Source organism: Dunckerocampus dactyliophorus, chromosome 2, assembly GCF_027744805.1.
Source record: "Dunckerocampus dactyliophorus isolate RoL2022-P2 chromosome 2, RoL_Ddac_1.1, whole genome shotgun sequence".
Classification (NCBI taxonomy): domain Eukaryota; kingdom Metazoa; phylum Chordata; class Actinopteri; order Syngnathiformes; family Syngnathidae; genus Dunckerocampus; species Dunckerocampus dactyliophorus.
The window spans coordinates 10,708,147-10,721,659 of NC_072820.1; the positions used below are offsets into that span (position 1 = coordinate 10,708,147).

General features: G+C 41.8%; 2 protein-coding genes across 2 annotated transcripts; one reads left to right on the forward strand and one right to left on the reverse strand.

Annotated features, from left to right (window-relative positions):
• Positions 1–96: 96 nt before the first annotated feature.
• Positions 97–4,761, forward strand: arl14 (ADP-ribosylation factor-like 14). The gene has a single exon (XM_054768004.1). The coding sequence runs from the start codon at positions 2,994–2,996 to the stop codon at positions 3,603–3,605; it is 612 nt and encodes a 203-aa protein (XP_054623979.1). The 5' UTR covers positions 97–2,993; the 3' UTR covers positions 3,606–4,761.
• Positions 4,762–8,200: 3,439 nt separating this feature from the next.
• LOC129177154 (zona pellucida sperm-binding protein 3-like) lies at positions 8,201–13,238 on the reverse strand. Its single transcript, XM_054767962.1, has 8 exons — positions 12,730–13,238; positions 11,821–11,936; positions 11,618–11,721; positions 11,149–11,326; positions 10,948–11,065; positions 10,765–10,850; positions 10,423–10,658; positions 8,201–8,459 (listed from the first exon to the last, which is right to left on the reverse strand). Exons 1-8 carry the CDS (start codon positions 13,108–13,110, stop codon positions 8,422–8,424), a joined length of 1,257 nt encoding a protein of 418 aa, XP_054623937.1. The 5' UTR covers positions 13,111–13,238; the 3' UTR covers positions 8,201–8,421.
• Between the last annotated feature and the right edge of the window lie 275 nt (positions 13,239–13,513).

Genomic DNA, 13,513 nt, shown 5'->3' on the forward strand with positions numbered 1-13,513 from the left:
TCTAAGATGAGCCTACTGCGCACTTCTCTTCGAGTCACACAAGTGCGCAAGCCTAGCCTACTGTAGTGCACTCACTGAGAGCACCGAGTTGGACCTTGGAGCCTGACAATTTCTGCTTGTCAGCAATAATATTGCAGAAACAATTATAATCATGGTCAGCTAATCGGACAATAAAATACACATAAATGTAATACGTGACGGCGCTTGCAGTATTCACTTCAGCCTGAAGGGGGGGGTACGTGCGTGAGCTGTCAATGCCTTCCTTCTATGAAGACGAAAAGCCACCTTTTTTTTTGTACAGCAGCACAAGCTGGAGGACAGCAAGTCAAATGCATGAAATATATTTTTATGCTCTGCTGAATGAATGAATGAGACTGCCAAGATGGAAGACTATATAGCCAAGCTCACCAGGAGGTGAACAGACTTTTACAACAAAGTATCAGAGCTTTTCCTGGAGAAGGATAAGGTGCATGTACTTCATATAAAAATAAAATGCTAGACCACAAATGTTTGAATTAATAAAAAAAATATAAATAGTACTAAAATATAATGAAAAAATCGTTTTTAACCAAAGTAAGTTACTCTCTTCTTTTTGTTATTCTCCTCCTTAATGAGCAACCTGTATTATTTAAAAACTAAAAAATCTCCAGAAAAGGAGTCAGTACCTCACCACATGTCACTGGTAACAATGCATGAGTTTCACACCAACAGCTGAGTCCCAAAACCGACATTTTAAAGAGCATGCGGAGGTAGATAAAGCTGCTGGATGCTGACCACTCATGGTACTTTAATTGCAGCTGCTGCTACAGTATCTTGTGGAGTCAATAAAAACAACATAACTACATAACCACGGCTGTTAATGAATTTTTAATTGATGCAGCGCTAATTACAGACCTCAGCAGTTATTTGCTTTGCAGGCTACGCTCGTGGCAACTATAAGAAACTCGACGGTTAATTGAAGAGGCGCGAATTGAAGCATTTACAGTAATTCGTCAGTGTGATGACTGTGCCTGCCTTACCGTAAACAACGTCAACAAGGCACACAAGCTAGGAAACCCAACACCTAATCCTTGCACGGCCCTGCACGTCCAAGTGATGGCCTGCACCAGGTGGACGGACTCAGAATAGTCCAGACGTGACCAAAACAGATCCCGCTTTGTACATTCAAGTGTCTGGTGACCATAAAACCAACAGCGTCACGCTACTGGTTGCCGGGACCACTTCAGTGTGTTTTTTTTTTTTTTTTTTTACATGGATTTGACACTTAATAAGTGAGTCAAAAACACCCAGGGCACCATTTTTAAAGAAGGTGGCCATACTTAACAGGGCTAATACAGCTTTCTGGCAAGTTTGGATTCATCAAATATGGGTCAGCAAGGTACCAAATCCCCAGCAGAAGCTCGGGTGATTTTCCAGCGCTTAGGCACAGTGGATTTGTCTCACAAGGTGGACTTGTGTGCTTCTCAAGGCCAGGTGGTGTGCATCCAGAGGGCGGTCAGCCGAAAGTCGACACAGCAGCCTGCACTGGAGAGATCAGCGGGCTGCACTCCACGGAGCCACAGCCGCCGGAACACCACAGAGGGGCTGGTGTATGTCATGGACAACCCAACCGGCGGTGTATGGGTGAAGCCGAAAGAGAAATGGACCAGAACTTGATGCATTTAGCAACAGCAACTGAATCAAGCGAAGATTATCACAAAATGTGATCTTGTTGCGCAGGCGTCGAGAAGTGCACCAAGCGGTGCCCTTTTACGTGCAGTACAGATCCACGAGGATTGTCTGGTCCGCTCTTGAGAGTGGATGAATGACATTTATTGATTTACTTAAGTGAGACATTCATGCGGCCATTGTTCACTAAGGAGAACATGAAGCCTGAGTGGGAAGTGAAGAGGAGGTCAATGGTCAGATTTGGAAAACATTCACTTGTTTGTGTGACCATGAAGCGGTTTTGGGAAAAGTCCATATTCTTTACTGTTTACAATGAAGACAGCTACACTGTGTTCAGGTACACGCTGGAATGTTTATTTAGTTATCTTTGTTGGCACAGGTTCATTTCTTTACTTTATTTTGTTGTAGGATGTGATGGACTACAGGGATGGTATTGGGATTTGATCAATAAAGAATAGCAAGTTGTTAGTCTGCCCTAATTACAAACTGTATTTAAGAAACTTGAATATGCTTTGATTGAAGACTGTCAAAGTCATTCAACATTTCTGCTGGGATTTTTAAAATTCCATTTTTTTATTTTAAAGTTGAAGGAACCTGTTACCAATTAAGTGTTCTTAAGTGTTCTTAATTGCGGCATTTAAGAGCATGGACGCTGTACAGAATTATTTCCTGGTCATGTGTCTGGCGTTGAGCGAGGACACGCCTCAGTAAATGAACACTTCTGTTCTTCTCTACTTTCCCAAGTGGATTTTTTTTAGTGGCAAGTATCCTGTTTATGCATTTTTACAGAATGAATGACTGATGAGTTCTCTACTTTTGTATTCCTTGCATACCACTGTCATGACGTGGCTGAGATGATTTATTATTTACGACGGAAGTTGAAATATTTGGGGGGGGAGCGCAAACACTGAAGGTCATACTAATACGTTTTTTGACCTACATCACAAAGCTGATGTGCAGTTTTTTTTCTTTAAATGTACATATCAAAGTGGCCCTTGCATCCTTTCATTTTTCACTATGCGGCCATCACTGGAAAATGTTTGGATACACCTGCCGTAATAGTACAGGAATTTGGTAATGCATTTACTGTATGGTCCCAGTGTTGTGCATCAACTGTTCACTTATTGTAAATACTGATTGTAACCTCAGTGTTACTTTGTGCACTCATCAGCTCAGTTAATGGTTCAACTATTAAAGACACTTCTTACAGGATATGACGTTGGATCAAGAACACACCTTAACATCGCAGGTAAAAGTTGACAAGACTCAAAGCAAACAACGCCTTCATAGTAACAGTGAGAAGTATACCTGCTGTATTCATCTGAATGGGCCAGCGGGGAACCAAACAACCAGAGGTCCGGGTCCTCCTCCTGGGTCTGGACAACGCGGGCAAGTCGACCCTCTTGTACAAACTGAAACACGGGTCGTCTTTCAGCACGGTCCCCACCATCGGCTTCAACGTGGAAATGCTCGACGTGAAGAAAAGGCGGAAGAATATTGCACTGACCGTGTGGGACGTAGGCGGCCAAGCGCAAATGCGACGCCACTGGAGGGGCTTCCACCAGGACACGGCGGCTGTCGTGTTCGTGGTGGACAGTGCGGACCGGCAGCGTGTGGAGGAGGCACGTCGAGAGCTGGAAAGCACGCTGAAGAGCGAGCACCTCCGCGGCCGTCCTGTTCTCGTCCTCGCCAACAAACAGGATATCGGCGGGGCCATGACGGTCACCGATATTAAAGATGCGTTCCACCTGAAGAAGATTTGCGGAGACCGGGAATGGTTCGTGCAGGCCTGCTCCGCCTATATGGGCAACGGGGTGGACGACGCCCTCAGACGGGTTAGTCATATGGTTAAACTCCCGTCAGAGTCTGCCGCCACCGTCAAAGAAAACTTTAAGGACACTGTGGATTACATTAAAGCAAAGTCTCTGAGACGTTAAATGGGAATACGCTTGGCCATGTTGCAACAGAAAGTCATGCGAATTCTAGTCAATTGATTTTAATCCACCATAAGCTTGTAATTAATCACGTTATTCGCACCATGAAAACTGACACTAGTATAGTGAAACTGACTTGAATTAATATTAATTCATTGATTCATTAATTGCTTTTAACTCTAGTCTTTAGTCAATTATACAACGATTAAAAAAAAAACAAAACAAAAAAAAACTTTTGTACAGTTGACCAGTCAAAAAAATGTCCTTTTCTTTAAACATTCTGAAAAATGTCCATAGTGTTTCACAAAAAGTGAAATAATCAAAAAGGTTTATAAAAAATGATTAATCCTTGTAATCTGCATTCTATTCAAATAAGCAGGGGGCACAAAAACCTATTCAAAATTACCTTATCACTATGCCACCAAGATACACTAGATTGGATTCATAGTTGTGTACAGTCTTCACACTATCTATTAATACACACACACACACACACACACACACACACACATGGTCTTATCTTCAGTTAGGAAAATATGACTTTCTCAAAGAGTTGAGGAATCAAGTGTATTGGAAGATCCAGAGTATACCCCGTGGAATACATTGTGGTTGTCTACAACAATACATTTCTAGTTCTCACTTGACCATATCCAATATTTTTCAGGACATTCTTTTTCAATTAATGAATACGCACCAAATTTGCGAAAGTACAATTTAATTTCCTACGGGGGAATTATTTTTGAACTGCAAAAGGAAATGTAAACATTTTGTCAATTGTGTTCAACTTCCTCAAGCCAGTATCTCCATTTCCATCCCATGTGCTTTGCCAGACTAATTCACTGAAAGTAAAACATGAGGTCAGGTAGACCGAACAGCGAGCTGCCATTAAATTGAGTCTCTGTGATAAGACACCTCACAACACATCGACTGTAATGTGATACTTGTTATGCTGTAGCGCTCTAAGATGCTGTGGGCACATACTGTGCAGTTCCTTGTGATTCATCTCCAACATTAGGATCTTCCAGAAATGGAGTAATTGATTTAAATCCTTTGAAATATACTGTATATATTTTGATTCACATTTTTGTTGACATTTATGGCAATTATGTTATGCTTTCATCATTCTGAAGAATCTTGGTTTAATATATTTTTATGTAAATAAACATGGAAAGTTGAGAGGTTTTTGAGTTAGTTGTATTCTATTCATATTAAATATATGCTGTCCATCTGCATCTGTAGTACTAAATGTACTACGTTACGGTGATTGGTGCTGAAATTGCTTATCTCGGGCTGGGCGATATTTAGGTTGAATATCGATATATAACCCCATATTTTTTAAGCAAAGTGAATTTAGACAAAATCAAAGGCAAATAATGCATGTCAAGTTTTATTAAAATACTTAACATGAGATTGATATTCTAAAGCTTCATGCAAGATGCACATCAACAAAATCTTATCTAAAAATAGCCTCTAAAGTAAAAGTAGGCCATTCTCTTTTTGAAATAAATATATATTTTTTATAACAAACCTTCAACCGAGCTCAAATCCTCAGCTAATAAAAGAAAATATGGAGTACCTCCACATTACTGAGCTACCGCTTATTCCTTGCTGACCAATTCTTCCACCGCAGATGCTGTCGCTACGACTGGAGCCGCCGGGCTTCTGCTCCGCCCCTCCTCCTGCATGCAGGGACGAGGGAGATACAACGCAAAATCCAGTTATATCGATAAATGATATGGTTGGTTTTGACATCGTGCTTAAATATTGATATTTTAAAAACGTCAATATATCCCCCAACCCTACATCCATCCATCCATTTTCTATACCGATTCTCCTCATTAGGGTCGCGGGGGCATGCTAGAGCCTATCCCAGCTGACTTCGGGCGACAGGCGGGGTACACCCTGGACTGGTCGCCAGCCAATCGCAGCCCAACCCCACATATGTAAATTAAATACACTATTGGGTACGATTGTGCAATTAGTGATATTCAGTAAGGTAGCTCTACGAATAAAATGACTACTATTGATAGTCATTTGGTTAGGAACATACTTTATTGTGGCTGTACAGCTGCAATGTAGGTGTTTTTAGTATTTATACTTTATTTAGCAAGGTAAAGAGCTCTCAGTATGATGCCGTGCAATTACCCAGAACAACCTCTAAGAACACAAAAACTCGTTTGACAAAATCTCTCAATTTGCTGCTTTACCTGAATGAAGTGACCATGTTCAGGGTTCCTCTAAAGCTAAAACAGAGGAAAACGCAAAGTTATTAATAGTTTATTACAGATCTGCTATCAAGTAATGGTAAATTATTCATCAACATTAGCAAAGCCATTAAAGTCAGACTGCTACTTATGCAGCATCAACCTCATTAGCCAGACTGTTCTTGCTTACAAGACAATATTCCTTTGAAGTGCATCTAACAGGTCTTTCCTTTGATTTAAAAAAAAAAAAAAAGTGGTCCTTGTCAGGTAGTTTGTTCCAAAGAGGAATCAGCCTGTCCATACCGTACCGTCTCCTCATATGTTGGCAGATGTTTGCACTGATCATATGTGGGAAGATTAGCAATGGTTCCACAGTCCAGGAGGCTGTCCGGCGTGGAGCTCCCTACCAGCAGCTCCTGTGAGGTTGTAACAGCCAGGTCTCCACTGTGTGCTGGGTTGAGCTGCCTGGACCTAGAACACAACACTCGCTGCACCAAGTATCCCAAGGCGAAGAGAAGAAGCATAATCAGAACACCAGAAAGTTTGCGAGTCACCATGGCAACATGGTAATAAGTTTTGTCCTCCAAGTGGTTGCAACAGGTGCCCGCACTGGTGGTGGAGTTTCCTCGGGTGCAGCATTCCTGATCATCCCGGCAAAGAGCATGTCCGCATCTCTGGATGGAGTAAACAGACGTGCCAAGAAAAGAGCAAACTGCGAGGACAGCCAACAATGAAGCCATCGTTGCAAGCGATCCAGTGCGCCCTGATTGCAGGAGAGGCCGGATGCGGAAGAGACGAGTCACTCACTGAAGGATGTGAAGACTGACGCATCATTATAGTGTCCGCAACGGAGCACCTCGCTCTCAGCATGTCCCACTGCACGTGCTGTGCAACATAAAAACCCAAGTGTACTTTGGAGCGTCACAGATTTATTATGCACTTAGTAGGCCTGTTATAGCCCACCAGTGAATTGCAACCGAAACATTACATGCAATGGCTTATTCATTTTCTAAGAAAGTAAACAGGCGCCCGGGAAATCGACCAGTCGTTTCCCCAAAGTACTGCAAGATAACCAATGACTTATAGGGACATGGGCCAAAAATGGCTTCAGAACCATGGACAGTATTCAACACCCCAAGAACACTGTGAGAGATTCTGACCAGAGGCAGAGACGCTTGTAAAAAAATTTGTAGCACACAGTGAAAGCCCGTAGGTATAAAGTCTTAATGGATTAAAAGCTTGTCTACAAAAGTGGTCTTGCTCAGTAAAATGGTCCCTGGTGGTATGCTTCTGTTGCATGTTTTTGGAATTAATAGTGCAGGTGGTCTGCTTCGAGCTTGCCAATTTAAAGTGTTTTGAATAAATTCTTTGACCCAAAAATGAAGTGAAGCATCTACAGATTGCTGTGTACTGCAAAACTTTGCCAAATAATGCAAATTGAAAATTAAGTTGGAATAAATAGTAATTTCCCTGTCATGAGGGAGGGGGGCTTTATAAACCCACCCTCTTCCTTCTCTGCTGTTGCAAGCCATGCCCCACACAACACACACACACACACACACTTGACAGCCAATACTGCTTTGGCTAAGTTTTGCTACATTACCACTGAATGTATAGCCTCATAACCACACAGACTTCAAATTGTTGGCTGCTTCTGAGACTATGTGCCCGCACTATAAAAATGTATGCGTACCCGAGACAGCGGTGAAAGCAAGTCATGAACTGCAATCTTTTTTTTTTTCTTCTCAGTCTGAATGAAAACGCTTACAAAGTTTAACTTCACATGGTGACAAACATTTGTCCAATCAGCTTTTTTTTTTTTTTTAAACCCCAATTGGTAACATATGCAAACCGCAGGTGTACTTTCTGGTTTAAAAGTGTAATTTGAAGCTGAAGAGGGACAGCATTTTTAAAGCGAGGTAAGTTTAGGACAAACTACAATGCAGCTCTTCCACTAAAATCTGACATACTTGCATAAAATGCAACAATAATATACGATTTACATCTTTGATGTTGAAGTTCTTAAAGCCAACTTTTCATGTTACATCAGGGCCCCCTCAGAAATTAACAATCAATAATGTGACTACATGATGGGCAGGTTGTGGGTGGTAATGGAAGGAAGTGCTCCATAATAGCATGTCTGCTTCACTCCTCAGTTCAAAGCAGCAGATAATATGTTGGATTGATCAGTGGACACCAAAAGGATGGATGTGCGGTGTTTGTGTACTTGAGCAGAAATAGACAGCACATCCATTTCTGTTTTCTGGGCCTAATGAGGTTGAGTGCATAGAAACCCAATGCTAATTAAATTGTTTGCAAAAGTCATTTTGCGTGCGGATGCTACTGAAAGCTGGAGATATTCAGTTGAGTAGGTTAAAAACAACAAAGCATGGCTCATGTAAAAAAATTTATATTGGAAAAATATGTATATCAAACAATATTCTAAGCAAGAAAGAAGTTAAATGATTCCTAGAGATCAAATGAATTCAGTGTCCTGTGCATGGAGCCAAGTGACCTCCACGGATTCATCTTCCACTTGGCCCGTCAAATCAGAGAAATTGCCACTCTCAACCACACGTTAGAGGTCCTGATGTAGTAGTATTGTTAGAGACTGTCTATTTGACAGTAAGAGGTCCAAGCTGGACGATTCTCTCTGTAAAAAAACACAGCATTAGAGAAAATTAAACAAATCAGTCATATCTGTCCACTGTAAGTACTGTAATTTCTGGTGCATAAGCCTTACATATAAACTGCACCCGGCTATAAGCCACATGTCCACGTCACAAAATGACTCATTGTGGCGCGCACAAGTCCGTGAGGACCAGGTAGCTCTTTGACAGGAGCCAATCATGGGGGGGGGACCTTATGGCGAGCTTGTCAACCCACTGGAAATCGCAGGAGGTCATTACTCATTACTGTGACTCATGGCGTCATCTTACTAAAGAACTAAACTTACAGAGCAACTTAACACTCAAGTTATCCAAGAAGGAGGGTTGTCCGGTAATATCGGAGACCGATAATTATTGGCCCGATATTGGCATAAAAATGTGATATCGGCCAACATCGGTATCAGTTTTTTCCATACATTGAAAGCAGATAGACCTTTTACCATCAACACAAAACTGCATCATTAACATTGAATCGTGTATTCAATACGTTCGTAGAGCAATAACAGAGCTCACAATGAACTTATCAGCTCTACAGAAATCACGGCGGGGGTTATCATTCCACATACCATTCTTACTGTGTCTTTAAAGAGCTTTAAAAAAAAAAAGCGCTTAAAAAATAATTTAAAAAAAATCTACGGCAAAGTAATAGATAAGACACTACCAATGACTAATGCGGCATAATCAACAACTATGTGAGCCCTTAATGTGTAACTTAGCAGCCATTTACAACAGTACAGCAAAGCACGCTGGGAAACAGGAAGTGCTGTTGTCAAAACCATATATTTAGACACCGCATCGAGTCAATGTCGCTGCCATATTGGATGTGTCAAGGCAGCTGAATGAATCAGCTTTGTAATGCTTTGAATTAAATGCATTATGGGAAGAAGTTAAAATAGTAGTTTTTTAAACTTGTATTGGTACTTTTATATTTCTTAGCTACCTTTTGAGTGTTAAGTTGCTGTGTGATAAGTTTAGTTTGCTTTGTAAGATGACAGTCAGCCAGACTGTTGCATTGCGCAATGACGTCCTGCGATTTACAATGGGTCGCGAGTTCACCAATAGGTCGTGACTGGCTCCTGCTAAAGAAAGAGCTACCGTTTCCTCACTGACTGGCGAGCAGCACAGTGTTTAAACGATTAGTAGTTCTGCATTAAAAGGAGATTAGAACATAGCTGCACCGCAGGGTTCAAAGTTTAAGGAAAAAAAAAATAGCGGCTTATCCACCGGAAATTACGTTACTTGATTTAGTTTAGACTTTAAAGTTTTCCCAGTGTGACGCGACGTAAGGTCACCTTTGAATGGGCATTTCAGCCTAAGCACAGTATATTCATCACAGCTACCATTGCCATATACTGTATTTACTCAACTGCAGAGGGTACCAGACAGCTATTTGAACGACGCATTTTGACTAGGACAAATATTTGTCCAAGTAGTTTGTTGATCGTAACAATGGAAATAAGAATTAGCTGCCAAAAACACTTCATTGACGAGGTATGTTTGAGGAACCATTATAAAAAGACACGTGTGATGTTCAGCAATGATGAGCTTTCTGCTATGAGAAACACTCTTGCTGTGGAAATGCCAACTAAACCATTTTGTATCCATCGAACTGTAACATTTGGTGGCAACTTTAACAGACAATGAAGGCCCGTTTGTAGAGTAGTGTTTGTTCAAAAGTTCAAATTGAGGAATAAAATAAAATAGTATGTATTACAATAGAGGCCGGTATTTGAGAATATGCAGAAGGTTCATGAGTCTGACAACCTGCACATGAACGTTTGAATAAACAACCCAAGGCACGTGCCTATGCACGAGCTGAGAGAGACAGCCAGTAATGTCACACCCCCTTTTCGGGCCAAACGACAAATATTTAGTTCTGACACCGCTAAAAAAAAATAAGTGTAATTTGGAGCAAAGCTGGGATAGCACCTTTAAGCATGTTATCACCTGTTTTAGAGTCCACTTCTCTCGTCATCGGTTCAGAGGACAGCTGAGATTTGTGGCCTGGGAACATTCTAGGGCGGACCTGCAGAGAACTAGTCAAGTGTTTTGGTTTGTTCAGAGCAAAATTCTGTTTTGAATTCGTAGACTGCTCCGTTTCTCCAACTATGGTTGTTTCTTCTTTGACTGCAAGATGATCACAGGTTCTACAGACCTGGTCTTCACCATCCACTGACCTCCATCTGAACATGGAAACAAAAGCTATAATGAAAAGGCACTATTCTGAAAGAAGAAAAACAACCCATTTATAATTTACTGTTACACATGTAAACTGCAAGATGAGATTACCTGTTGCCAACAAAAGAGCAGGCCCTGTTTTGAGAGCTGATGGCTGACGTCACTGGAACTGCCCTCAACCAGCAGGTGATGTAAACCTTAAGATACAAACTAAATCTGTCAGTAATTTCCAGAACATTACATCTGGCTTATGGCAAAAACGCAGCATGCAGCTCATTGAGGGAGGATGTTAACCTGACTGCTAGGCCCTTGGTGGAACCGAAACGCGTCCAGCTGAAATCGAAGCGTGTGCTCTTCAAGCCTGGACAGGAAGTGAGAGCTGGAGTTTGTCAGGAAAGCATCAGTGAGACATCTAGTGGGGGGGGGAACAAGTGAATCAAATCAAGGTGCGTGACGACGCCGACAGGTTCATCATGTCTTGCAGTTTGCACTCACCCATTACGCGCGATAAAGTCGTATCTTAAGGTGGCCTGCGGGTCAGGAGTGTCTGTGGCCACACAATGGTCAACATAGACTCGCAAGGGTTTGTGTTTGCGAACCACAGCAGACGCTTCAAAGTGCATCAGGTCACCCAAGTAGTATGTATGAGACCGCCTCACAAACTGCCAGTTGTCTTTAACGTTAACAGAATTTTTCATTTCAATATTCTTATTTGTAATAGTTTTATATTATAGCAGTGTTTCCCAACATTTTGTTGTGTGTACCACCAGAGCCTTTCTGTCACACCATGAGTGTTGATAGTTCTCCGAAAGTAGAATGTAACAACTGTTATGATTTTGGTGGAGCTCTTCTCCAAGCTATTGATCGTACCACCTGCAATTTGCTTGTGTACCACTAGGGGTAAGCATAGCCCCGTTTGGGAATCACTGCAGTATAATATAGGGAATATTGAACAAGAAACTACCAGTCATAAGGCGCAGATGGAAGGCTATATGATGGTGAGCTGAGGCCACAGAGACCGAAGGAACCCAGGAGGGTTGCAGGGAAACTCCATCCACTGAATACCTCCTGGAAACAAGAATGCAATAAAATTGAACAGTTTACTGTGGAAAACCAATTACAAAAAGGTACAATTAAAGTAAATCAAGACATCTGCATAAGACTTACTTGTCAAAATGGCACTCGACTGGGATAGCTGCTCCATCCAGTTGAATCAAGCCATCAGATGATGGCTTGGGCGAATAGACCAACACATTAGAATAAATGAGCATGTCTCCAGTTGACTAGAATGAAGGAATAGTGGAATGAAGCCAGGGTTAATGCACATTTTCCAAGGTAAAATTCAAGCACATTACAACCAATTGCTTTATTACACCACAACAGCACTATGCAGTGTAAAACAGTGTTTCTCCACTAGTTTGAGTTGCGACCCACAAGATAAAAATGTGTTTGTGTCACCAGATATGCCACATCAAATGAAGCTCCTGGGGTTCTAGAAGTTGCATATTCTTAGTTATCTCTGTTAACTTATACAATCGATGCAAGTGTAGTGTTTTGTCTTTAACAGGCAAGATATATGGACCGCACAGTGGCCTTGTGGTTAGTATGTTGGCCACACAGTCAAGGTTCCAATCTCAGTTGGGCATCTCTGTGTGGAGTTTGCATTTTCTCCCCGTGCGTACGTGCGTTTTCTCCAGGTACTCCGGTTTCCTCCCACATTCCAAAAATATGTATGTTAGGGTAACCGGCGACTCTAAATTGCCCAAAGGTATGAATGTGAGTGTGACTGTTTGTCTATATGTGCCCTGCGATTGACTGGCGACCAGTCCAGCTGGGATAGGCTCAGACTACCCGCGACTCTAGTGAGGATAAACAGCATAGAAGATGGATGGAGGTAAGATATCTTACCCCATTTACATGCAGTGAACATGCAGTAAACAGTGTTTGGTGTGAATTAAAATCAAACCTAAACTTTGACAGGGCTGCGAGATAAAATTGCAGGTTCTTGAAAAACCTTTTTAGAACATTTAAAATGACTTTTGTGGAATTTTAAGACGCTCACACTGAAAACCTTACCGACAGTCGAGTTCCACAGTCCAGCAGGTCTGCGAGGATAGTCAACGTCCCCGCACTCGTCTGTGAAGCACGGCATGACCGCCCTTCAATCGCTGGTTTCAAACCCAGATGCAGATGCTCCGGGTCCAACAAAAGGCCCGTGTCGAACAAGTCAGCTTGAACCACAACCTCTATAGCGTCCGAGTGACACTTTACAGTCACAGGTTTCGATTGAATGTTATGTTTCTGTATAGAGAAAGGAGACTGGACAAAACCAAAAGACGTCCGGCTCGGGCCTTGAGCCTTGGGGGGTTCGTACGATGCATACTGGCTCTCCGTGGTGGTAAAAACAACGAGAAGGACAAAGCTCCAGCACCGGCAGGTTCGGGACTTGTGGTTCATTTTTTAGGACCAAAATTCAAAAGGTGCCACAATAATCTGAAACCAGTTAACACCAATACCCATGCTAGGTAGCGTTTCTTCTTCCTTGGTGTTAATTATCTACTTTTCCTTAATGATCCACAATTGGCGACAGGTGGCTAGGTAACTGACGTCATATCCGGTTAGGTTCCGGGTCTTTTCACGTCCCCGTATACATTTTTTTGTTATGCTGGTATATTTACGTATTCACGACGTCTAAATCGTAATATAATATGTAAGTTTTATCAATTTAATTGTTCATATATACCAATACAGTACAGTAATCTCACTCCGTAGATACAATACAGGAGTGGTTGTGAATTCTGTTCATTTTATGGACTCACTGAAGTGATTTGGTTCACTTAAGTCATCCCAAAAATACAAA